This window comes from Aythya ferina (genome assembly GCF_964211825.1).
Source record: "Aythya ferina genome assembly, contig: HAP1_SCAFFOLD_81, whole genome shotgun sequence".
NCBI lineage: Eukaryota > Metazoa > Chordata > Aves > Anseriformes > Anatidae > Aythya > Aythya ferina.
In genome coordinates this window covers 42,501-69,046 of record NW_028181431.1, presented here as the reverse complement: position 1 = coordinate 69,046, position 26,546 = coordinate 42,501, and the positions used below count along the sequence as shown (strand labels likewise).

Below are 26,546 nucleotides of genomic sequence, written 5' to 3'. Positions count from 1 at the left end.
GTTTATTTTTTTTAATTTAAATTCAACTGAATTTAAAGTTTTGAATTTAAATTCCAATTGAATTTATTGAAAAAAATTCCAATTGAATTTAATGTTTTGTTGTTGTAGTTTTTCACGAAACACTAAGTTTATGTGAAAGGTTTTGCTGCAATATCTTTTTGCCAAGGATATTAAGCTTAAGTTATCCACAAGAAAACGGTGGGGAAAAGGAAGCTTTAGTTTTGAAAGTTTTTTGTTTTTTTTTTTTTTTTTTTCTCTCCAGGTTTTTCTTGAGCACAGCAGCGTTTCAGTGTCTGCCTGCCATTAGTTGCCCCACTACCAAGTCAGGAGGGTCAATTAAACTTGCGTGAGGCAGAATTTCTTTATCTGAATCTACGTGGTTCACATAAATATATTCTTGTTTCCTTCTTTCCCTAGGATTATTCTTCTCCCAGTAATGAATGTTTCAACGGACACCGTTGAAGATCAATGAGCAAAAGCATCCTGCGGTGTTCAGTCTCCAGCTTTGAAGAAAGTATGGCGATACTGAGGGGAAATGTCAAGAGAAGACGCTTTTCAAGGTACTGTATTTCTATATGTTCAATCTCTGTTCGATTTGTAGATTGAAAAGCAAGAGAGAAAGCATGTGCAGTGAGTTGTGGCCTGATAAACCTCCGGCTAAAATCAGCAGAGGCCTATGAGCATGCTGATGGCGTACCAGTACCTTAAAACTAGAATCCCTCTTCTCAGTGAAAGTCTTCTGCTTTTCTAAAAAAAGCCTGTTTTTTTCCCCAACCCCTTTGAGGTGTTGTTGTGGTTTAACCCGGCCGGCAGCTAAACACCACACAGCCCTTCTGCAACCCTCCCACCTCCCTCTCTGGGATGGGGGAGAGAAACGGGACAGTGAAGCCCGCGAGTTGAGATAAAGACAGTTTATTAAGACAGGAAAATAATAATAATGATGATGATGATGATGATAGTACTGCTACTAGTAATGTGTACAAAACAAGTGATGTACAATGCAGTTGCTCACTACCCGCTGACCAGTGCCCAGTGTAACCCCTAGCAGCCCGGCTGCCCCGCCCTATCCATGGTGCAGCGTGTTGCCATAAGGCATAGAATTCTTTGGCCAGTTGGGGTCGGCCATCCTGAGTCTGTCCCCTCGCAGCTGTTGCTGTGCGCCGATTCTGATCGCCAATAGGACAGTGAGACACCGAAAGGTCCTTGGCTTGTTGTAAGTACTGCTCTGCAGCAATTGAAATATCGGGGTGGTATCAGCACTCTTCTAAACATCCTTTCACACATCCTCAGCCAAAACATAGCAACCTACCCGCTACTAGGAGGAGAACTAACGCTGTCCTAACTGAAACCAGGACATGTATCTTTTCCACTTGGGTGCTATTGCTCATAATTTTGAGAATTCAACATGAGCAAGCTAGGAAATGTGGGTACATACAGAACCGCGTGTATATGGCACACAACAGACTTGGGATGTGGATCCTGCGTGAGGCCTACAGGCTTCTCTTTGTATACCATGGAGCACTGGCTTGTAAACATGGTGAAATTTCCCATCCTTGATGGGTCTAATACAACAAGTCTTTTCTCCCTTCTCTGCCCTGTCCTCTTTCTTAATGTAGGCAGTTGAGAAAGCCAAAATTGGAACGAAAAAAAGAATATAACACAGGTAAGTGGCTGTAAGTCCCCGGGATACCTATTTACGCTGGTTACTGAAGAGGATGGCACTTGGTCACTCCATGGCTTTCATTTGGCCCCAAAGCCTTCTGTAGTCAGCTGAATTCACTCCTCAGTGACTTTTCTGTGAAGAGAGGTAGGTGCAAATAGGAGATTTTATGAATTCCTTGGGGAGGGAGCAGTGTGAATTGCAGCTTGGTAGGCACAAAGCAAACCGTTCTAATTGTGCAAAGTAAATCGATACTTGATAAGTTCAAACTTAGTTTTATAGTTGGCAAGCACAAAAGTAAACCTTAGCTGTGATCCTAGCAGCACAGTGGTGTAGCTCTTCCCTTCCCCTTGTCCTCTTAGCTCTTTTAATGACAGTGCAAGCAACCAACCTGTGCCAAAGGGTGCTGTATGGCAAACAATGGGCAGGCTTTTTTCTAAAAAGCACGAGTTTATGTGGTGTTTGGGTGTTTCTCTTGAAACGATTCTTCCCTCCTTGAGCTGTTAGATCCTAATGCAGGAAATGGAAGTGCTGCATGCATAAACAGAGTAATCAAACATACACCTCTTAGGAAGAGGCTTGCAATGTCCTAGTGTTTGTTTTGAGCATTGTTAGATACAGTTTGACATGAATGGAGTGAAAACACCTTAGAGAAAGGTGTTGATTGTTCTCACTTTTCCAAGACAGAAATAAGTGGAGTAGATTTCCCTCCTGCATGGAACAAAAGTTGCACGTTTGTTTTTGTCTGACTAGCTTTCAGTCTCTTTAAAAATTTCCCTACAGGTCCCAGTTTTAAGTAGACAGTTTAAACGTGCAGAGCGATAAAGAAGTGGAATGCAGTGGTTGTGACACCAACTTCTGATCTGAAATGTAAAGAAAACTCAATCCACTTCAGGGTGCCTTTTTTGTTTGTCTGTTTCCATTTTACAAGAGCAACGGTGAAATAAGGAGAATCCCATCTTCACTGTTTCAAAATCCTTTGTTTCTGCGTTTCAGTCACCAGAACACTGAGGAGTAGAGCTGGTGCAAAAACTGTGAGACGAGTCCACGGAGAAAACAGGGACTTGGAGCTGCGCCGCAGCTGTAGAGTCGGACACAGGCGGTACTCGACTACTAACTCGTCCATTCTATTTGACAAACTTATGACAAAGTAAGTCATCTTTTCTTGCAGACCTCTTAGAATGATCTTTCTTAGCAAGCCTTTGCACTATGGCATGATGTTGGCCTCGACTTGCTCTTTAGTTTGACAGCAAAGAGGTATGGCTGCTCCTGGCATTTCCTTCCTGTTTACAGGGAGACACCGTTACCTGGCTAGATAAACAGATTTTCTTGAAGGTGCTATTTCAGCATATAAGAATTGATTTAAAAAACAACAACAACAACAACAAAAGTGCTTCATGGCTTGCTAGTTTTGTAATCTCACATTTCTGCAGGAATACTTGATTTGCTGCATTTCACCATTACACTCGTCAGCGCCGCTGATTCTGGTTTATCACTATTTGCATTGCAAATCTCCTTGTCCAAAGCTTAAACTGATGTATGCACTGCTTGAAAACAAAACCTGAAGTTGCAGAGCAGTAGACTCAAGTCATTATGTTAGCAGCTGTGTAACCATACTGCTTTCCAAACATAAGATGTCCAGCTTATTTTGTTTCTATGAAGAGTTTAAACGGCTCCCGTTAAGCAAAGATGTCCCCACACTGATACTTACTATTAAGCAAGGATTCCACCTCCTTTGGCTGAGGTCTGCTCCCTTACTCACATTGGAACATTCATCCAAGTAGCCTGCAATTCCACACTCTCGGGGGAAAGTCCATAGAATAGCAAAGGTTCCTCCAGTCTCTTCCTCAGCCTTTTTTTGAAGCATGCAATAAAGCAAAACGTTCACAGGCTGCCCTTCCATGCAAAACAAGGCAAATTAGTAAGACAGGAGCCACAAAACTGATTGTCCTTTAAAGTTAAAATGAGATTTGAAATAGATCGAGTTAGCAAGTGTTGTAAGTCTGTAGCTAAGTCTGGTTTTGCCAATGCAGCACAATTCCCTATCACGTAGCCAGAGCTGCTTCTGTAGCTCCAAGAAGCAAAACTGCTTTGACAAAATACTGTGTCATCAAAGCATTCGTTGGCTCAGTAGGCACGGCTCAGGTTCAAGAAGTTTGTGAAAAAATGAGTACTAACAGAAGCAGCAGGGTCCAAAGAAACACTTTATGTCCCCACTGCAAAATGAGGGGCTTTACCTTGAGTGTTATGCACACTGTCAATAGAAAAGCACTGTAACAGAATCTGCCACGGCAGTTTGCATGTTACTGAAAGACCATCAGAGTGGGACTGCAGCAAGATCATTGCGAAGTTACAAAAAAACCATGTGGGGGTGGGAGTTTAGTTGCGTTAGATAACACAATCTTAGATAAAGATTTTGGTCTTAACGTAAAAGTAAGGATGTCTACTGATTTCTTCAACTCCAACAACTGAAGCCCAAGTCTGAAAAATCGCCTTTAAGAATGCAAAGAAAATATTTAACTCTTCTGTATGTTCATACTTTGCTATCAAGCAAAGGAATGAATGCTGATGCCTTAACTATGTAGGGCTGTAGCTTACAGAGAGACTACACCTTCCTGTTTTTTTCCCTTTAAAAACGTTAAATGTACGTGAAATTATTTGGGGGTGTTTTCACATGCAAAGCCTAATGCAGTGCATGCAAGCCCTGTCATCTTCTTCGTCTAGTAGTGTCGCGTTAAGGGGTGTAGCCGATTGACCGTCATGGGTCCCGTCGGATTCAGGGTGCTGAACTATCACGGTCACGGATTCACCAACAACGCAGTACGGCCTCGCTCTAGTCGCATTTGAGGAGAACTCTCACAGCTAGGAAGAATGCAATTAAGTGCAATTTCTTACGGCGACAGGTACACAGGTTCTTTGGATTGTCAGTGATAAATTCACTGTCTGCAAAAGCAAGCTAGCATGCATGAAATGCACAGGTACACAGCCTAGGTATTAAGACATGAAAAAGCATCAAAACTCTAGAGATTTCTAAGATTCCACAGAGACGCCTGGTATAAGCAAGCGTTCAGATCTTACCCCACGGCGTCCCAATGGAGTGGGGGTGGGGGAGTGAGAGGCTCAGCCTGTCGAGTGATGTCAGAAGGAATCCTTCCTGATAGTATCTTCCCTAACATCCCCTTTCTCTTAAAGCAATTGATATTATTTTCTATCTTTAAGGTGGAGCTTGAGTGACTCTAGTCATGCATATCTTGGTTGTGCTTGGTAGAAATGATCTCACTTGCGTTTAAAGGTACAGGCTGTGAGAAATTTCGAGGGCGTGCTCAGTGAGGGGTGGTTGCACCTTGGAGGCGGGTAGCTTTTGGGATGGAGGTGTGCTTATGATGCCTAGTCGCTTAAGGCGATTACTCCACAAGTAGTAACTTAGTGTTGATTTAACTTCAGCATATCTAAAACATAAGAAGGATGTTAGTATGGAAGAAGCCGATGAAACCAGTCCTTAAATCTTACTACTTATTGTGCGTGAGCAGACTGGCGTGAGTTTTAGCTATACTGGCAAATATCAAACCACACCTGTGTCGTCCCAGAGCTGGGAAAAAAAAAAAAAAAAAAAAACAAAACCAAGGAAATGTTGAAGCAAATAGGGAGGCCTGTAGCTTGTGCAGTCTTTTAGCTGAGAAAATAAAGAAGGAGAGAGACAGGTAGCCTTGAGCTAGCAGAAGCAAGGAAGAGAAGGGCTAAAAGGGAAAAAACAGGAAGGAGAACACCAGCTCCAGACTGACCTCTAGTAACCTTTTTCTCATTAAGGGTCATTAGCACATTAAAAATCACACCTGTCAAAATGCTAAACTATGCTAATGTGGGATTCGGTGTGTGTCCCCCCTCTCCTGTTCCCCCTCCCCCCGGTATTCCTCTGTAATGCACAAGCTCAGTGGAGATAAGTTAGGTGAGCTGTAATAACCAATCCAAAGGAGCCAAAGAGAGAGTTTTCACAAGTTTCCTGTGTATAAATGACGGTGATTCGAGTCAGAGGTGTGCTTGCTTTGCGAAAGATGGCCAAGTACCTGACTCTGCAGAGTTCTATAAGTAATTCTATAATTAAAAGACCTTCGTGTGCATTCCGACTCTGGGTGCTTATTGGCGCGGTGCACTCTGCACGAACCTGCAGACAACATCTGTACTCAGTGTCATGCCTACAGACAACCCTTTACTGTTGGGACCTGCATATTTTTCTGTGCATTCAGCACAACCCCTTTGGCACAACTAGTTAACCACGTAGCTGCCAGTCCACCACTCAGTTGCACTTGTGAAGAGGAAAAGCTATTTCCGTCTACTGGAGGAGCACATCCTCTAAATGCAAGCTTCACTCAGCTGGTCATTTACTGCAGGACAAGATTTGAAAAGTGTTGTTGAGTTCTGGGTTTCCTGCTTACAGGAAAAATTAAGTGCTAGATCGCCCTCTACTCCGCTTTGTCTGCTGCATTTAATGGAGATAAAACTGATTTCGTTTGCTCCTCCATTTATGGACAATGAGCTGAAGGAACAGGTACAGCACATTAGCCTGGAATGCCTTCCCTCCCAACCAAAGTAAACTGGAGCTGTAACTAACACAAGCAAAAGCAAGGCTTCTGTGTTTTCAGCTGAATAAAGTTCCAACAAAATCATCCTCTGGGATTTGAAGGTTACTTCACATGACATGCCAACGACTCTTTTCCCTCCATTGTAAAGCGGATCCCTGCTGTTAGTTGCTCTAGAAGCAAAGGAATCGTCGGTTTGGTAACCAAATAGCCGCTTCTGCAAACGAGAAGTGTTGTGCTCTCTCTTCCCTTTGAATGACTCCACACTTCTCATCAGCTACTGGATTGCTGACCTAGAATCAGAGAACATCCCAAGGTGGAAAGGACTCCCAATAATCACCAAGTCCAACTGGTGGCTCCACACAGGACCACCCCAAAGTGAGACCCGATGTCTGAGAGCATTGTTCAACACTTGTTGACCTCCGTCAGGCTCGGTGCCATGAGCAGTGCCCTGGGCAGCTGTCTCAGTAGCCAGCCACCCCCTCAGCGCAGCACCTGAGGCGCACGGGGCTCGGCGGGGCGGCCCGGGAGGGGAGGACGGCGGGGCGAAGTGGCAGCTCCCTCAGAGCCGTCTCCCCGCTGCCTCGGCCGCATGTCGTGGCTTTTTCGTGTCGGGGCTTTTTCATGTCGTGCCCTCGGTCTCTCGCCGTGGGTGAGATGCTGCTCCCCAGCGCGGACCCCTTGCGCGCGGGGCCTGCCCGCGGCAGCGGCGGGAGGGAAACCCCAACCCCAAAGCCCTCCCGGCAGGGAGAGCTCGGGGTGAGGGCCGATCCGGCACCGACAGTAAACACACGCCGGAGGAAACGCTCTGGTTTTAGCCATGAGCAGCGCGGCCAGGTTCAAAAGGCGTCACGCTGGAGCTCCGAGTTCGGCGGCGTTCCGAGGCCGTTGTGGCGGTTGTGGAGACGGCCCCGGCTGAGGTGGCTGCTGCTGTCGCTGCTGTCCCCTCTGTCCCTGCTGTTGCCGCTGTTGCCGCTGTTCCCGGACCTTGGAGACCCCCGGCGGCTCCCTGTGCCAGGCCCTGTGGCCCCGGGGAGCTGCCCGCCGCCTCGTCGGCCAGCCCGGCAGCAATCCTGCCAGCACAGAATAGCCCACTGCGTTTCAGGGTAAAGTGACGATTAATTTCTATTTCCTGGCCTGGGTGCTGCTTTCTTCTTTAAGGAAGCTTCAAGGTTAAAGGTTCAACTCAGTTATGTCAGGGTTCAACTCCGTTTCGTGAAGGGGCTCTTGTACGAAAGCTTAAGCTGGGATTGACTCTCTGCTAAGCGGAGGCCAAACGTGGACCTACTGAGAAGCAGGTCCTAAGTGATAACATTTTCTAAAGAGACTGCTAAACACATCTGAAGAGTGCTGCTGCAGAACTCTGAATGGGGGGATAGCAACTGTCTTAAGTGATCTGGAATCTTGAATTTACTTTTCAATGGACAAGAGGTGTGTCTCTCAAGGCAAACAAAGAGAGGAGTAACACCCTCTCTTGTCACTCATGTCAACATAAATTTATGCTCAGAGTGTAGGTGTAGGAACAGCATCGGTATGTATATGGAACATCGGGAGAGGAAGCTCTATTGGTATTTACAGTTTTTCTACTATCTTGTCAGAGAGACGTCATCTCCAAATGAGAAATGGATGTATTTTGAAACAGTGGTGGTGGATCGGATTTCTTCTTTCTAGTGTTAATATTTGCTCTTGAATCGTACTTAATACCTGGTAACACCTCAATCAGTTGTCAAAAATAAACTTAAAAATGTGTAAGGCTTATCTCATTGGTCAGTATAAAGATCAAGGTCTTCGCTTCGCTTTGCTTCCCTTCCCTTCCCTTTTTTTCTTTTTTTTCTTTTTTTCTTTTCTTCTTTTTTTCTTTTTTTTTTCTTTTTTCTTTTTTCTTTTTTTTCTTTTTTCTTTTTTTCTTTTTTTCTTTTTTTCTTCTTCCCTTCCCTTCCCTTCCCTTCCCTTCCCTTCCCTTCCCTTCCCTTCCCTTCCCTTCCCTTCCCTTCCCTTCCCTTCCCTTCCCTTCCCTTCCCTTCCCTTCCCTTCCCTTCCCTTCCCTTCCCTTCCCTTCCCTTCCCTTCCCTTCCCTTCCCTTCCCTTCCCTTCCCTTCCCTTCCCTTCCCTTCCCTTCCCTTCCCTTCCCTTCCCTTCCCTTCCCTTCCCTTTTCATTTTCCCCAGTATTGTTTTTCTGTTCTCCTTCTCACTGCAGTCTTGATTTTGTTTCTTGTCCCTTAAGTATGTTTCCAAAGTGTTGCTGAAACATTTTCCCTTTCAATCCTACAAAAGGAGCTGTCACTGGTGAAGATCGGAGCTTATCCCTGAGCCCAGGAGCTGTCACCTTAGTCTTCCAATCGGACAAGGACGACTTCATTTCTCATGTAAATGCATTTGTCAGGTTTGCGTATTGTTTTTTCAGGAATGGAAAGTGTGTATAGAATGGATTTAAAATCAATTTTAAATGTAAAACGTCAGGGCAAAAAAGTTCTAATTACAACCTCTGCACACAATTTGCCAGCTGTGGGACTAGGAGTTTTCTTATTTACTGTGTTTTGTTTAACGTGTCTGAAGTTTAATGGACAGCAATCAAGGCGTGCTAGAAATCTGAAAGCACTTTATGCTTTGTTCTCTCCGTCATTTTGGTATAACAAACTAGCTTATGTTTTAAACCCTCCATGAGGTTAGTGGTTTCCCTAAAGGTAACAAGTCCCTGTGTGCTACAGTAAGACAGTAACAAAACATGAAGTATAGAAGTTCATCCTGTCATTATTCAGCTTCTGCCTATGGACACACAATTACGCTTATTTAAAGCGGTATCACCTTGAAACCTAATCAGCATTTTAAAAAGGACTTTGTAGCAGTTATTGGCTTTTGTCCTGGAGGGCTGAGGTTTGTTTTGTTTTGTTTTACATTCAGCATTTCCGTTTCTAGCTTACATTCCCCTGTTATTTTGCATGAGGAAAGCATGCAACTTTTCAAAGTAGAACGGAAAGAGCTGCTTTTTAGTCTAACTTTTCAGTTTTTCATAGGAGTTTTAAATGTGGTAGGAGTAAAACACCAGAAGTACTGCTGCCAAAGTTATATTCAAACTCGTCTTTCTTGGAGAAGCAGAAGAAGCCCAGGGAGAAATGAATTTGCAAACATGCTCTTCATGCTCCCCTTTCCCAAGATTTCTCTGAGATATAGCCCATCCTCTGTGGGTTTTGAGGTATATGGTTCCCAGGAGTGAAAAGGAGGGCCAAACATCTCTCCTCTTGGATCTCAGCATGCCAGGGCTTTAGTGTACTGCCACTTACAGCTCCGCTTTTTCACCTGGAAAAAGCGACCGCATGATGTAGACTGAGGAGCCCTCACAAATTAACTTGCCGTCACCAAGTGACGCCCATGAAAGGTGTATTTAAAAGCTAGGCTCATTATAGAATCACAACAAACCCCTCATGACTGGTGCAGTAGACAGTGAGGTAGAGGGCGAGCCCTGGAAAGACAGAAGAAAAGTAGCAGTGAGTTCTGGGTACCTTTGTGCAGACGAAACAGAAAAACACAGGCAGTGAAGTAATAGTGTTCCGTTACTAATGCCAGCAATAGATAATTGCAACAATTATCTGTTAGATCATAGGTACTAATTAACAGATAATTGCGCAACTCCGGAAATCAATAAATAACTGATTCCCCTCAGAGAATGTCTTCTACATTTTTATATTAAAAAGACTCCAGAGTTGTAATGGATTAAAATCCTACGGAAGGGAAAGAAATGGCATCAGCCACTAGTTCTGCAGAAGCGAAAAGTAATACTGATAGAGTTTAGATGGAAATTTTCACTTTGTGTGTTTAGTTTGGGGATTCTTTTTAAATCATTCATACCAGCGATTTAGTTCTTAAGGCTGTTTCTTTGAGATTAAGTGACAGGACTTCTGTTACTCTTTTCTTCTTGGAATGCTTCTTGATATTCTTACGTCAGCCAGAACTTCTGTCTCTGTTGCAGATGTGAACAATGACCGTAGCTAAGAAGCCCAAATCTTCAAAGCCTAAAAAGCCCTCTTCAAGGCGGTCTGGCAAATCCAAGAAACCAAGTCCTAAAATAGTGATGTCACGCACCGCCAACTGGGGCCGGATAGTGCCTGCAGAAGATTCAAGCCAAGTCTCTGTGGCCCAAGGACGTGGAGGTGCTATTTACTGTAGATCATCTGAAAATTCTAAGGCTTTTGCCCCAAGAGATCTAAGTAAGTGTGTGTTTTATCCTGCCTCCATTTTCTTCAAAGCAAAAGTAGAAAATGCAGTTCTTACTTGTTGCACTGATAGAGAAGGGGACTACTGTGAACAAAGACTTCAAAAGCGAATCCCCTAAGGCAACTGAAGTGACTGATGTTACAGAAATTAATTTTGATATATTTACAGTCAACAGAGAAATACGGGGAGCTTTTTGTAATGCACAGATTCCTCCATGTCTTTTCTGTTTTGCAGAGAAAAGTGTTTGATTGTTGCTATTCACAGCTTCCATTTTTCACAGGTTTTTTGAAGGATAACATTGCTCAGGAAAAAATCTGGTATCTGTAGGGGTACCGTCATTCCTAGTTCCTAGTTTTTACGTTTTTACCGTATAATTTCAAGTCTAAGTTTGTGGTTTAAGTTATAATAAGGAAAAAAACAGTAGTTGAGTTAATCAGGTTAAAGATTATAGATGGAGAGGAACTTGGCATTAGGTGCTACAAACAGAATGGCAGTTAGCCTTGCCTTAGAAGAATTAAAATGGTTGACTAAAGTTGTTTGTTTTTTGTTTTTTGTTTTTTTTTTCCCCAAAACATTGTGTTGACCAGCCAATTTGAATTTGGTGGTATTAAAGCTGTCTGCAATAAGTTTTTCTGGTTTGGATTGTAGCTAGCTCCTCTAGGTGCTCCTGCAGAATAGTATTTTTTTAAATACCTTTCTTCGAAACAAACAAACAAGATCTCTTTTTAAATTTAACTTTCTTGCAGTCGTTAATGATGGAATTGCTCCGCCACAGAGCATTCTTTTTCCACCTGAGAAGATTTGTATGGATTGGCGAGAAACACAAAGTGTTGGAGTTGGCCTGTACAATCTTGGCAACACATGTTTTCTTAATGCTACTCTGCAGTGTTTGACCTACACACCCCCACTTGCCAATTACATGCTTTCTCTTGAGCACAGCCAGTCATGTGAGTACTTTCTAACAGTATTTTGAATCTGTTGGATAGCTCTGAAGGTGAAAGAACAGCAGTGATTCTGTGAGATAAGCTTATTTGCCTGATTTTACCTGTAGCAGCTGGCTTTGAGCACTGTATTAGCAGTGGGCTCCGAATAGCATATGGAGTGCAATTAATGCACCATGGTTTATTTATTTAGTTATTTGTTTGTTTGTTTGTTTGTTTGTTTATTAAAGGATCATTTATTGCTTCATGGGAATAATGAAGTGCATTGGACAGTAATGCATTTAGTAATAATTTTAGAGAGTAATACATTTTGCAGCCTGTGGAGTTCACATTCCTGTCAGCCTTTACAACTGCGACTTTGCAGTAGTCTTTTAGATTTCTCATCACAAAATGCATTTGAATACAGGCTTAGTGGATATTTTTCTTCTGTCAAGTTGTGTGAAATGAAATGTTACAAGACTGTTGGGACATTGGCATCTTGGGAGAAGAGAATGTAGCAAGGAGAGTGGATATGGTATCTATAGCTTAAATTGTACTCAGATGTTCGTAGGTATGGATATTTTGCTGGACTGGGATGCTTTGTTCTTTCACTCTTCAGGTCGTGAACAAGATTTTTGCATGATGTGCACGATGGAGACTCACATTAACCAGGCCCTGCGTTGCACTGTTGATGCCATCGAGCCTACGCATGTTATCAGTAATCTCAGTCGTAAGTGGCTTCAGATGTGTTTCTTTTCGATAGCTTGTAATCTTCAAATAATTATTTGATGTGTCTAAGTGGTTTTAACACTCCAATGAAGAGAGATTTTAGAAATACAAGAATGATTTCATTTTTAAATGAGGTCAATACTATCATCTTCTTATTTAGGAATAGGACAACATTTCCGTTTTGGCAGTCAAGAAGACGCACACGAGTTCTTGCGCTATACTGTTGATGCTATGCAGGAAGCGTGCTTGAACGGAAGCACCGAGTAAGCATAAACAAGTTCACTTTCATACATTCTCTAGCACCTTCTAGTCCTTTATTTACTCTCAGAAATGATCTCTAGCACCTTTTAGTGCCTTATTTACTATCAGCAACGCAAGTCTACATCATCCTTGGTTTTCATCAAACTCTTTGAAGAGTTAATTCTGTGCCTTAAATCTTCTGAGGTCTGATTATAATTTATTTCCAGATTGGACAGATCTTCTCAAGCTACCACCATCATTCATCAAATATTTGGAGGATTTCTAAGATCAAGAGGTACTTGAAAAAATATTCCTGTCCTTAGAACTGATCTGTGTCTTTTGTCAGTAGTAAAGCAGTCTGTAGTTTGTCTAAAGTAGTATCTGTCAACAACTTGAATTTGGACAGTTAGTCTCCTTCACATAATGTTAAGCATTTATATTTTGTTTCCAGTGAAGTGCTTGAATTGCAAAGCAGTTTCGGATACGTATGAGGCATTTCTTGATATCACTTTGGATATAAAGGTAAGATGTTTTCTAAATATAATTCATGATGTTTAAGTACATGCATAACTTTCTAAATTAAACTTGTTTAACTTAAAAAACCAAACCACATATAATGTTAAAACGTAAGAGCTTGGTGGTGCTAAGGAAGTGGATTGGACTTTGTCCTTCCGTGGAACCCATGTAAATTGTCTCCACATTTGCATTGGGTTTAAGGGGAAAGAATTCTCTTTCTGCAAAAATTATAATGCTGTCCTACTTCTTTGTTGTTCTACCTCAATATACATCTAATTGTTAGACTGATGAATTTGTCCCCAGTATTGATGACAAAGCACACTGTAGATGCTGTCTAGGCAACTGGGAAAGTATTTGTTCCAAAGTCAAATGCCTTCCAGGTGAGGTCAATGCTGAGCATGCTCTTTCTGCCTCCTTCTTCACAGTGCTCCTAGTAGATCGCTTGAGTATGTTAGTAAGATTCTCTTATAAACTACTAGTATGTCTCTGGAATTTTGAATTACGGTGACTTTGCGCTCTTCTTTCTCGCTGCTCTAGGCGGTTTCGTCTGTTAGCAGAGCTCTGGAACTCTTTGTGAAACCTGAAGAGCTGGATGGAGAGAATTGCTATAAATGTAGCGAGTAAGATTTTGACGAATTAGGTCTTAATCCTAGATGTCAGTTTTCTATGTTGCATGACTCTGTTGGACTACCTCTAAACTTTGGATCTACTTACAAGTTTTGTGGAAGTTTATAAAAGACTTGGATTTTTGTTTCCTTGGAGGGGGGAAGTCTTGTTCATAGGCATTCCCTATGGGTTTGCAATTCTCTGGCTTGTATTTTGCCATCAGAATTCAAAAAGAGCTACTTTTGTTCTTTCTATTTATTAGCTCTCGACAGTACTTTTCTTGATGTAAACTGCCCAGTTTCCGTTGTTCTCTGGGCTAGTGGCTAATTTTCACTGCTTACACCGTAGGTCCTACCTTGGAGCGGGCAATGTGTCAAACTGAACTATTTTGTTTCAAAGGATGGCAGATGGGTTCAGTGTCTTTCCAGACAAGCTCAGTACATGAAGACTTCCTACTGTTAAATGTCTCCCTCCTGTAGAATGACCATGTGCTTCTGTTGTATTTTTGATGTTGATAGTCGACCTATGTTGGAGATTATTTGCAATTTCTAGCCCTGGGGACCAAGGCTCTCTCGTTCCGCTTTCAGTATTTGTATTTCCCTTGAAAGCTGAAAGAATGTATCCAGGATTGGAGTTCAAATAGCCACTTTTGTAGACCAAGAAATGGTACCTTGCCATCCAACCTGGTCATACCCTTTTGTGAGAGATTCCTGTTCCCGCTATGCTCTGAGTTGTTGGGAAAATTGACCTTCTTCTGTGTATTAACAAACCTGACACGCAGTGCATGGGTTTATGAAAAGAAAAAAGACCAACCTATTATGCAAGTAAATATCATTCAAATAGCATAGGCATGCGTGAGACATTAAAAGGAGTTTGTTTTGGGGGCGAAAAAAGAAGATGCCTTCAAACACTTATCTCTGCTTGGTTTTAAGGTGTAAAAAGATGGTTCCTGCGTCCAAGAGATTTACCATACACCGTTCTTCCAAGGTTCTCACAATATCACTGAAAAGATTTGCAGATTTCACAGGTGGAAAGATCAACAAGGTATATTTACCACTGTAATGCAACTATATCATTGTGTAATGGGACATCCCCCAAAGCTGAAAGTTGTTAATATTTTCAGACAATAATTGTAGACTAACGACTATGGCTTATTCTTTCTCTTAATATCAATAAAGTTCCCGCTTGACAAGAAGCATATGCTTTCCTCTGAGAAGGCTGATTCATCAGGAAACAGTTCTCTGCAACTTCTAGTCTTAACCGTTGTTTATGGGAAGACTTATTTGTAGTGAATCAAGAAATATATTCGAGAAATATATTCTAGAAATCAATTCTAGTCTGTGTTTTTTGGAAGTGTTTTTCTCTGGCTAGTCCACGAAGTACTCTGGGATAATTTTTCTATCTTCTTGATGTCTCTTTAGGAGGTGAAATATCCGGAGTATTTGGACCTGAGAGCCTACATGTCGCAGTCAATGGGAGAACCACTGCTCTATGCCTTATACGCGGTGCTGGTACATCACGGTGTCAGCTGTCACTCAGGACACTATATATGCTATGTAAAGGTAGAAGTCAACAGCATTTCTAACAGGGTAAAGGTTGTGCTGGCAAACCAATTAAAGCATGACTAGCAGCTACTGTTTCTAGGGAAAAAGATTTCATTATATTTTTATTTGACATGTGTGTATTTTGTTCCTATCCGTGATTTCAATTGGAAAACGTGCAATTCACCTAAAGAAATCGTTGTCTTTATTTGCAGGCTGGTAATGGACTTTGGTATCAGATGAATGATGCTAAAGTAGTGCATACTGACATTAAAAGAGTTCTTGGTCAGCAAGCTTACATACTTTTTTATATCAGGTAATAACAAATCTTAAAATGTATTCAGAAGAGATTTACTTTCCTGTTATTGATATTTTTCTGTTTTGCAAGTGTTTTTCTTGCTATCCCGGGAGCAGATTATTATTTGTCTAATTCAGTTCTGTCTAACCTGAAATTCTCTGTGTCGTTTATTATCTTTTGTTGCTCGGCCTTAAACTGCAGCACTCATGTAAATTGCTATCTATGTGTTATCTGTAGCTGGCTAATTTAGAGAAGGAGAGAAATGAAGGCCATCTGTGGTGTAAGAATGAATTATTGCTGTGCAAGTGATAGTCTTAGTAGGAAGACTGTTCTCTACTTTTCAGTCTGTAGTCATGGCGAAGCCTTCTGTAGAGAAGGCTTCCATATCGTATGAGCTGTTCCTCTAAAATGATAGGATGGGATTTAATCCAAGAGTAGGCTGAAAGAAAAACTAAACTACGATCACTGCTCTTTTCTGAAGGCGCTATGATTTGACACTTGGAGAACGTGCGTTTTACTTGCCAGCACCATCTTATCCCTGTTCATTCCCTCCTGGTCAGCAGGGGGCTAATAGTAAGCAGGCTGGATTTCTGGGACCACGACTTCTTCCTCATATGATTAAGGTAATTCAGGGAAGCGGGAGGGCAGATAACGGCACCAAACTGCTAGTGGGTTTGGGGTTTGGTGTGGGGTTTTTTGTTTGGTTTTCGGCATCTTAGTTTTGTTTTCCTTCCCACGCTGCAGCTTTCTTCACAGCCCTCATGCTACAGCCAGAGTCATTCAAACAGTGGTTACTGCTAAATTGTGCAGCCATGCGACTCCATTACTTTATACCTCCAAGACAGCTTTCTAAAGCACAGAGAGCTACGCTCTTTGACTATTTAAGCAGAGTGTACTAATCCTCAAATCATTTAAAAGAGGACTTGTTTTTCCTATCCTCGTCACTTTAGCTAAGACAGGGAAAACTAAATGTCTTATTCCTGAGCACCAGAACGATTACTTCAGGCTTTTCAGGGTATGTTTAAAGGGGAAAATAAATATATTTGGGAATAGCAGCAGGTAATGTTAAGTTGCTTGGCTGTTTTTCAAAGATGATGTTAATTTGATACCAATCTGCAGTAAACCAAAAGCAGGAATTGAATACGCTTATTGGACTTGCATTTATCCTTAACGGGCAGTGTGTTTTTCTTTTTAGGTGTTAAGACCATTTGTAGAAACACTCAGTAGGAGAGTTTTGTGTTTCAAAATGTTACATGCAGTGTTTGCGTTAATCCATCTTGCAATTTCTTCTTTTTAAATACAGAATTCAAGCCGTTTAAATGGAAATGGATCCATAAAAGAGGACGCAAAGACCACTGGTGTCACCCTAAAAAGGCCATCTTCAGCACCACCAATGGCCTGTGTTCAAAACCAGGCAATTACCAGGCCTTCAATTACTGATACGTCAAGAAAACAGAAGATCACCATCAGTATTCACAATAAATTGCCTGCTCGTCAGACTGTGTCACAGCCTGACTTTCTTAGCAGTGCTGTGGAGGATGAAGATCTCTACCAGGCTGTTCCTTCATCCACAATTACAAATTTGGTAATGCAAATGAAGCAAATGCAAACAAACAAAAAAGTTTCTGATGAAATTTTTGTGGAGCCAACAGTGAATGAAAATCCTAAACTCAGCTCTGATAACACAGTCCCTTATGGTGCAGAATCTTCAGGAAAATCTGAGGAGGAGTCAAAGGGCTTATTTCAAAGGAATTTGAAATGCAATGCAATGTCCTCTAATGGAATTTTGGTGTGAAAGGTAGTCCGTACATTGCAGCATTCCAATTCTTCCTGTCAGAATGCTGACAAAGGAAGATCCCAGCATGAGCTGCCAAAAACAGATTCACTAAATGGTGCTATTAGGTTAGTTAATGAATCTAAAGAAAACGGACTGAAACTTGATGATTCCACTTGCCGAGTAGAACCTGTTAAACCTTCTGAGATGTTCTTTTCTAAAACAAATGGATTGCTTGAAACATAGATTTGCTCCATCGAGAATTTCTCACCTACGATGTATTCGGGAGTGTTTATTGTGTTCCTAATTCAGGTGAAATACTGAGAAAACACAGCACACACGTGATCGTAAGACTTTGTGGTATTATCCCCTTAGAATTTGCAGACCTGAGCTTACATTAGAACTTGTCAACTTAAACTCAGCTGAGATAAAAATTCCTAAGTTTCCTAAAGTAGATTTTGGGGGGTGAGTTGGGGTTATCTTTGAAGTGTAGATAATGCATACAACTCACAGCGGTCTTGCTTACCATTTAATGGAGAAATTCTGACAAGACTAGTCCTCAGTACTACTACAAATAGTATTTTTTTGTCTGCTGACTTGTGCGTTTTAATTGCAGATGCCTGGAGCTATGCCTTCAGTCAATCGAGAAGTCATCACGGAGTCCTTCAGAGCCAGCCAGCTGAACAGCTTGTCAGAGGAAATGAGGTAAAATGAGCACAGTCTGATTAAGACAAGACTTTATGGAAGTTCGTTACAGTTTTATCTGTCTACTAATAGTATTTAATGGAAGGATTGAAATTAGTACAATTCCATACTGTGTGTCCAGTGTCACGAACAGAACTAATGATCAGCACTGAGCATATCACTCTGATGCAGGTTGGTGCCTCAAGGAGAACTTGTGTTCCTTTATAGAATGTTTTTCCATTTTTCTCCACTGTCTGGAGAAACACTGGCTGTTCCCCGCTCGCCCCTATGCCTTTTTTCTCAGAGCAGCAGGTGGAAGGAGACAGATGCGTTTGCTTTTTTAGTGCAATGGCTTCAGAAGCAAGAGGGGAAAAAGCACTTTCTCTGGGAGCTGAAGAAGGTGTCCTAATCACAGGAGAGGTTTCTAAATGGCATATCTTTGCGAGGGTTCCTGTAGTCCGGAGGTTTTTGTTTGTTTGTTTGCCTTTGGAAGGTTTTACTCTTAATATTCACGTCCTTCAGCAGAAGTGAGAAATGGGTTTTTATTTTGTGCAGTGTTGCGGAACCTCCGAAATCTCCTGGGAACGATGAATACCTCGCCCAGTACCAATGTGATGACCGTGGAGACAAGGAGAAAGCAAGAAGATCAAAAGAACGTGACCTCATTTCAAAAGAAACCGTTTTGTCTGGCAAAGAGTCTTGTGAGCCTGGTGAGAAATTGCGGCAAACTTCCTCTCTCAAGTCTGACACTGAATGTAGCTCTAACAATCTTTCTTCCTTAGCTATTGCAGATAGACGCCAAGATACAAAGGACAAGACTAAAACCACTGAGAAAGAGCATTACCGAAGCAAGAGGGAACATGCTCCTAGTGAAGAGAAGGAGAGTCAAAAAGCAGGTCCTTCCAGCAAGAGGAGGTGTTCTCAGAGCGTGGAATTTGTTGAGCAAAAGAGTCACAAGCAGGAGTACTGGGAGGGAAGCAGGTACAGATCTTTCCCTCGTGAAAGAAACAGCCCTGAGAATGGCAGAAGAGCAGTCAAATATTCAAAGTACAGATCTGGCAGCGGAGGAAGGTCAGAACAAGGTAGCAATAGGTACTACCGATCCAAAGGGGAAAGAAGTTGGAGCAGAGAAAGATACTATCGAGACGAAGCACGGAGATGGGAAAGATGTGGCTATTACAAGGATTACTATTCACCTCATGCGACAGGAGACAGTAGAGAGAGAAAGTTCTCTCACGGCGATTCAGCCTTTGACAGATGGACTGCAACTTACTACAGCAGGTCACATAAGCATTATCATTACAAAAGCGGATGGCCTCACGGTTCCCTCTTGAGAGAGGAAGATGTACGTCGCTTTAGCACACCCCGAGCAGACTTGCATCGTTGCTCGGTACCTCAGCAACATTCCAGAAGACATTCTCGTGAAAGACATGCGCTTCCACCTGTGTCAGCTCATTTGGAGAACTGTCTCCAGAAAAATGAAACAGAAGGAAACAGAAAAAGAAAATATACCCGTGCAGAAGGTAGTGAAAGTGAAATAGAAAGGAAAGACAGAAAGATAGAAAAGGAGCTTTTAGGTGGTGAAAAAAATGCAAAAATATCACAAGTTCTGGAAGAAACAGAAGTCTAAGGATAAAGATGGAGAGAAGGATTCCAAGTAAGCAAGGATTCCAGCATACTCCGCATTTTTTATCCTAATTCTTTTCTGGGTGCTTCTCATGTCTTCCTTTTTTTTTTTTTTTTTTTTTTTTTTTTTTTTTTTTCTGGTAGTTTCTAAGTTCTTTAGATAGCACCAGCTGGCTGGGGATCATGTTGTTAGGTTGATCAGTGAAGACAGGAAAGCTCTTGCTGAATTGTGTCAGAGCACTAGCTTTGGACCACATAGTTCGAATCACATCCGTACACCATTCCAGATTAGGTTAAAAGATTTTTTCTGCTTGCACATATTCCAGAGCTAGCCGTTGTTAATGATCTGTGTACAAACCAGGACCTATGGTCCTTCAATCTGACGGCTTAAGTTTGCTGCATCTAAAGTAAGTTGCGTGTGCACAAAGCACCACAAAATAGCTGACATGCTGCAAATCATCACCTGTGGTAAAATAAATCAAGTTTCATATAGGCAACAAGTGCCACATCTTTTTTTCCCTGTTTAACTTGCATGTTTCTTTCAGACTTCATGATTTGTGTTTCTGTGCGCTCCGCTTTGACAATGCCAATCGCAAGCGTAAGAAAAAGAAGAAAAAGGAGAAGAAAAAGAAGAAAAAGGAGAAACACCAGGAAAGCAAAAGGCTCCTTGGAACACTTGGATCCTCGTTTCCAGAAGATAACGCGGGAGAAGAAGGAAGAATGCCATCCTCCAGATGGCTCTTCATGTCAGTAATGCAGAAGTGAGAGCAGTAAACAACCTTACAAGGAAGGGAAGACTTCCAGTGCAGGCGAAAGCAAGAAATACTGCTCCATCGCATCCAACGACTATACTAAAGGTAAGCGGCCGCAGCGTGTGTGAGGAATTCCTTTTATATTAATCTCGAGATTATTTCAAACAGTCTTGAAGTGCTTGATGACTTAACAGTCTGCAGATTTATTATCAAATCAAAAAAAAACCCCACTTGGTAGACTATTTTTTTCCCAGTTTTGAATGGCCACTAGGAAAGAAGGCCTGAAATAAAGAGGTTAAAGGCAAATGGTTTTCACAGAATCACAGAATTTTCTAGGTTGGAGGAGACCTCAAGGTCATCGAGTCCAACCTCTGACCTAACGCTAACAGTCCCCACTAAACCATTTCCCTAAGCTCTATTTTCATTTGGTTTGATGATGAAGTGGCAAACAAGAGGAAGAGTTGCAAGCTCCCTTCTTAAATTCAGTCCAGCCAAGTAGGAAAAGTAAATGTGGACAGCTGTATCTTGGCAAAGAAGATAGTAGGGAGCAAGGAGGTTTAGCAGTCAAGATGGAAGGTGATGCCATGAGGCTTAGAGGCTAGTAATGTTCTAATGAACATGGCCAAGTCTTGCGCTGGGCAGCCTGCTTGGGTCCAAAGCCTGCAGTCCTCCCCAAGATGTCGGCGAGGGGCTGGTGAGCCGTTGGGACGGAACCCCCGTTGCCCGGGTTCCCCAAGCAACCGCCCCACTCTCCAGCCACCATGGCAGGTCCAGCAGCCGGCTCCCGCTCCTCCCGGGGCTGCGGCCCTGCTGGCGAGCCCAGCGCCCCAGAGCTCAGCCCAGCGGCCTTTTTCCCACAGAGGGTTTCCCCAGACGGCTTCCGCGGCTTGCGCAGACGCAAAACTCCCCCTTCGTCGTCCCAGCCGTGCCGCCAACGGTGGCTGCCTGGCTGCTGCCCTCCCTCCCCGGAGCGACGGCGCTGCCCTTGCAGCCCCCGCAGGTACCCACCCTCCCCTCCGCGCTGCCCCAGGCCACCGTCTGGCACGTGGTGCCGGGGGTCCAGGGGCAGGTGCTGCAGCTCCCCGCCGGGGTGCAGCTGCCACCTGGGGGGCACCTCCCAGCCCAGGGGCACCACCTGCAGCTTGGGCAGCTCCCCGCCGGGGGGCAGCTCCCTGCTGTGGGGCAGCTCCCCGCCGTGGGGCACCAGCTGCAGCTGGTGCAGCTCCCCGCTGTGGGGCAAAACCTGCAGCTGGTGCAGCTCCCCGCTGTGGAGCAAAACCTGCAGCTGGTGCAGCTCCCAACCATGGGGCACCAGCTGCAGCTGGTGCAGCTCCCCGCCGGGGGGCAGCTCCCCCACACCGCTCCTCCCTGTGCCCCCTGTGTCCATCAGTGGGGACAGCCCATGGTGACGGGGACACTGGTACCCCACCATGCGCTGGGGCTGGGGCCCAGGGCCGTGCTCCATGGGGAGCTCCTGCACCCCGCAGGCACCTGCCTGTTGCAGGCCCCCGCCCAGCGCAACCCCCCGCCACCCCTCGTCCCGGGGCCTCCGCTGCGGGGGCAGGCGCTCCCCACGCCCCGCACCCTGAGCAGCAGCCGGGGGCAGCTGCCGGAGCCCTGCTTGCACGCCGTGGGGCTCAGCGAGGACCAGGGGCCCCCGCTGCCCGGCCCCACTGCCCCCAAGCCTGCCCAGGCTCCAAGGACCGCCAGCACCCAGACGGCGACGCCTGACGGTGAGTTTGGGGCTGGCACAGCCGGCCGCTGGGCACCCCACACCCAGGGGCCATGGGAAAGCTGACATCGCCCGTCTTGGGGGATTTTCTTGCTTCGTCCTCAGCGGCGACAGCCCCGCAGGTGCCTGAGGAGCCCCCGCAGCTGCCCGAGCTGGGCCCTGATGCCTTTGCCGAGGCCTTTCCAGAGCTGGCAGGGGACAGCCAGCAGCTGCAGCACATGCAGGACGAGCTCCTGGCCGACCTGGACATCCCCATCCCCGGCATGGAGGAGCTGCTCAGCTGGCTCGATGCCGTGGAGCCCCAGGACGCCTTCCCCGATTTGCCCAGCAGTCCTGCCCTCAGCCGCTTCCTCTCGCAGCTGCCCGACCTCTGCGAGGACATCGAGGAGCCGAGCACGCAGGGACTGGAAGCCACAGGAGCCCTCGGTGAGGTCCCCTCAACCCCTGAGCTGCGCCCCGAGAAGCTTGAGGGTGGGCTGTCGCTGCAGTCCCCCGTCGTGCCAGCAGTGAGCCCCCCGCTCAGCCCTGCAGCCAGTCCCCTGCCCAGTGCGCTTAGGAGCCCCCTACCCAGTCCACCCCTGAGTCCCCCCAGGAGCCTCCCTGACACCCAGCTCCTCAGTGCCCTTAGTAGACCCCTGCCCCAACCCCCCCAGCGTTCCCTCAAGACCCGCCCCAACCCCAAGGTCCCCAGTGCCCTTAGTAGACCCCAGCCCAAATCCCCCCCGAGTTCTCCCAAGAAACGCCCCAACCCCAAGGGCCGCAGTGCCCTTAGTAGACCCCAGCCCAAATCCCCCCCGAGTTCCCCCAAGAAACGCCCCAACCCCAAGGGCCGCAGTGCCCTTCGTAGACCCCAGCCCAAATCCCCCCTGAGTTCCCCCAAGAAACGCCCCAACCCCAAGGGCCGCAGTGACCATAGGAGACCCCTGCCCAAACGCCCCCTGGGTCCCCTCAAGAGTCCCCCGCCTGCCCCTGCGTCCACCGGCACCAAGCGGGGGGCCAAGCGCCCTGCGCCCAGCAGCACCCCCGGGACAGCGCAGAGCTGCCAGCACAGGAGGCCGACGACAGAGAACCCCCCCGGCAAGGAGAGGAAGACGCTGCTGGGCCAGGCTGGCCAAGGCCGCAAGAGACCGTGCCAGGGGAAGACGGCTGGCAGCAGCACGGTGGCTGGCAGCAGCAGGGAAGCAGGCAGCAGCGCGCAGCAGCTGGCGATCAACAGCACCACGGCACCCAGCAAGAGAGCGCGAAGCCCGGGGGCTGCAGGGGGGCAAGGAGCAGCGGCGCCACCTCCCCGCAGAGCGCGGCTGCTGCCGGAGACTCCGAGTGGGGAGCCCCGTGCCGTGCGGCCCCAGGACAGGCTCTGTCCCCAGGCCAGCGGGGCCAGGACGCTGCAGCGCCAGCAGCCGGGGACAAAGACCCCCAGCGAGACTTTGCAGCCGCTGGGGGCCAGGGCCAAGGCGCTGGGGCCAGCGTGCCAGCTGGCCTGTGTGCAGCCGCAGCCCACCTCCAGCAGCCCCAGCAGCATGCCCAGCGCCCCGCCGACAGTGCCAGGCTCCAGCTACCCGTGACCGACCTCGGGCTTCTCCTCGACGGCCCCCGCAGCACCCAGGCAGGCACAGAGACCTCTGCAGGCACCTGCTCCAGCTTCAGCCACGCTCCTCAGCCCTTGCCCCTCTCGCTTGCCCTCTCCCCTCTCTCGTGCTGGAGCTAGGGGATGGGCTTGCCACTCACAGGGATGGCAACAGCGCCAATGGCAAATGCGCGCGCGCCTCACCCAGGAAGGTGGCAATGGCAAGCTGGGGAGATGCTGGCAGCAGCTGGGCTGGGAAAGCTTGGCCATGGCAACTGCTGCTTGGGACACCAAAGGGCTGAGAGACAAGACTTGCTTCTTCTTTCGGGGCATTGCTCTTCTTTCCTGCCTTCTGGATCAAATTCCTCTCCTTAGGTGGTCACTCAGCAAGGCCTCTGCCTGCAGAGCACTTCTTCTTGCACTGGCATGCCAAGGGGATAAGAACTGGGAGGTCTTTGGGATAGCAAATGATCAGTGGAATGGGAAGTGATGATGGGGATAGCAATTCATTGGAATGGGAAAAATGGGTTTTATTTGTATTAAATTTAAATTTTTTAATTTTCATTTAATTTATTGGTTTTCTTATTTATTTAATTAAATCCACTTTATTGACTGTGTTGTACGGTATGGCATTGTTTTATTATTATAAAATTATAAGTATTTAATAGTATTAAATATTTTTATATATTAATATCTTATAAACTGTAAGTATCATTATTTATTATTTTGTTGGTTTTTATTCCTTTTCTACCCTATTAAACTCTCTTTATCACAACGCACTGGTTTGGACTTTATTTTTCCTTCCGAGTCATTCTGGATTCACTCCGGATGGGGGGACACTAGCGAACGCCTGTGTGCTTCAGATCCAAGGTCACCTTTGCCCTCATTCAAGATACATATTTGCATCTGTTGTTGTGAAACAAAATTAACAACAGGAACAATAAAGTTACCTACTTGCTAGCAGCAGCTCTACATTTGCTGGGGTCTGCTCTGTGCATTTTGAAGACCATTCCATGCTCTTCAGCCCCTTCAGGAGGAAATGTATGGTTCTAGGAAAATGCGTCTTGACCTGATGCAAAGCTGTGACGCAGCCTGCAGCTGCTGCAAGCCCTGGCATTCTACCTGCAGCCCCTCCAACAACTCTGATGTTCCCTGCATCGACTTCAACCACTGCGGCAGGACCTGAGGCCCTTCAAAGCCTTGTCACACACCCTGCAGCCCCTCGAGCCCCTGGCATGGTCCCTGCAGCCCCTCCAGCCCCTGGCATGTTCCCTGCAGCCCCTCCAAGCCTGGCACAGGCCCTACAGCTGGCTCCGGGGACGACCCCGTGTAGTGGGTTTACGTGGCAAGGTTTTGGTAGCAGGGAGCCATAGGGGTGGTTTCTGTGAGAAAGATCTAGAAGCTGCCCCATGTTTGGGAAGGGCCCCATTGTTTTCCAGATCCGAGCCAATAAGCGATGTTGTTTTGCGCCTCTGTGAGAGCATATTTAAGACAGGGAAAAAACGCTGCGCCACACAGCAGCCGGGAGAGTCAAGGGAGTGGGAGAACAGCCTTGCACCAAGGTCAGTGTGGAAGGAGGGGGAGAGGTGCTCCAGGCGCCGGAGCAGAAGTCCCCTGCGGCCTGTGGTGAGGACCATGGTGAAGCAGGATGTCCCCCTGCAGCCCATGGAGTACCACGGTGGAGCAGGGTTCCACGCTGCAGCCCGTGGAGGAGACCACGGTGGAGCAGGTGGCCCTGCACTGACGGAGGCTGCCGCCTGTGGAAGACCCCTGCCGGAGCAGATTCCGGGCCGGACCTGTAGCCCGTGGAGAGGAGCCCACGCAGGAGCAGGTGATCTGGCAGGAGCTGCTGCCCGTAGGGGAGCCAGGTTGGAGCAGTTTTCTCCTGAGGGATGGACCCCGTGGTACGGACCCATATCTGGAGCAGTTCTGGAAGAGCTGCTGCCTGTGGGAAGCCCACGCCGGATCAGTTCATCAAGGACTGCATCCCGTGGGTGGGACCCCACAGCACAGGGGACGAGAGTGACCGAGAAGGAGCGGCAGAGAAGAAGTGCTGTAGACTGACCATAACCCCCATTCCCCGTTCCCCTGCGCCGCTCGGGGGGAGGAGGTGGAAGAGGGTGGATGGGGGGGAAGGTGCTTTTGTTTTTTTTCCTTTGTTTTCTCACTTCTCTCGCTTGTTAGTTGTAGGCAATAAATCTTACTATCTCCTTATGCCGAGTCTGTTTTGCCCGTTACAATAATTATTGCGTGATTTTCTCGTCCTTATCTCAATCCTTGAGCCCTTTTCACATATTTTCTCCCCATTCCTCTTTGAGGAGGGGGAGTGAGAGAGCGGCTGTGGTGGAGCTCGGCTGCCCACTCGAGCGGAACCACGACAGTCTTTTTTGGCGCCCAACGTGGGGCTCAAGGAATTTGAGATAAGGATGATAGTTAGTAGAAGTAACGGGCAAAAATATGTGCAGGATGATTGTTAGGAATGTACAAGTTGTGAAGAATTTAAGAAAGCAGTAACTGTGAGATGTTAGTGTGGTGAAGGGACGAGGGGTGGTGTGTGTGTAAAATGTCCACCTTGTCGGTGCTGTGATGATGTTATGTTTATTTTGGTGTGGTGAATTCTTTTTCTTTTTGATGTAAGTGAAGTTTGTGAAGGTTGTTGTGATAATTGTAAAGTGATGGTATGTTGTGAGTAGTCTTAAATATGCTTTTAACAGAGGCGAGGGGTGGAATGTAGTGGGTTTACGTGGCAAGGTTTTGGTAGCAGGGAGCCATAGGGGTGGTTTCTGTGAGAAAGATCTAGAAGCTGCCCCATGTTTGGGAAGGGCCCCATTGTTTTCCAGATCCGAGCCAATAAGCGATGTTGTTTTGCGCCTCTGTGAGAGCATATTTAAGACAGGGAAAAAACGCTGCGCCACACAGCAGCCGGGAGAGTCAAGGGAGTGGGAGAACAGCCTTGCACCAAGGTCAGTGTGGAAGGAGGGGGAGAGGTGCTCCAGGCGCCGGAGCAGAAGTCCCCTGCGGCCTGTGGTGAGGACCATGGTGAAGCAGGATGTCCCCCTGCAGCCCATGGAGTACCACGGTGGAGCAGGGTTCCACGCTGCAGCCCGTGGA

At 46.1% G+C, this 26,546-nt stretch overlaps 1 protein-coding gene and 1 long non-coding RNA gene across 2 annotated transcripts in view; both read left to right on the top strand.

The window, feature by feature from the left end:
* LOC311428470 overlaps positions 1–26,546 on the top strand; it is a 90,091-nt gene that overhangs the window by 63,041 nt on the left and 504 nt on the right. The window contains exon 2 of the long non-coding RNA XR_014687737.1: positions 24,875–26,546. This exon is cut by the window's right edge and continues 504 nt beyond it. This is a non-coding gene — a long non-coding RNA (uncharacterized lncRNA). The remainder of the gene's footprint in view (positions 1–24,874) is intronic.
* On the top strand, positions 476–15,322 carry LOC311428440 (ubiquitin carboxyl-terminal hydrolase 42-like; the record flags this gene model as incomplete). The annotated part of the gene is made up of 12 exons (XM_084539881.1): positions 476–560; positions 8,513–8,604; positions 10,206–10,443; positions 11,197–11,397; positions 11,990–12,100; positions 12,260–12,362; positions 12,567–12,634; positions 12,791–12,861; positions 13,393–13,475; positions 14,394–14,505; positions 14,883–15,023; positions 15,218–15,322. The coding sequence occupies exons 3-12, from the start codon at positions 10,215–10,217 to the stop codon at positions 15,320–15,322; spliced, it is 1,224 nt and encodes a 407-aa protein (XP_084396007.1). The 5' UTR covers positions 476–560; positions 8,513–8,604; positions 10,206–10,214.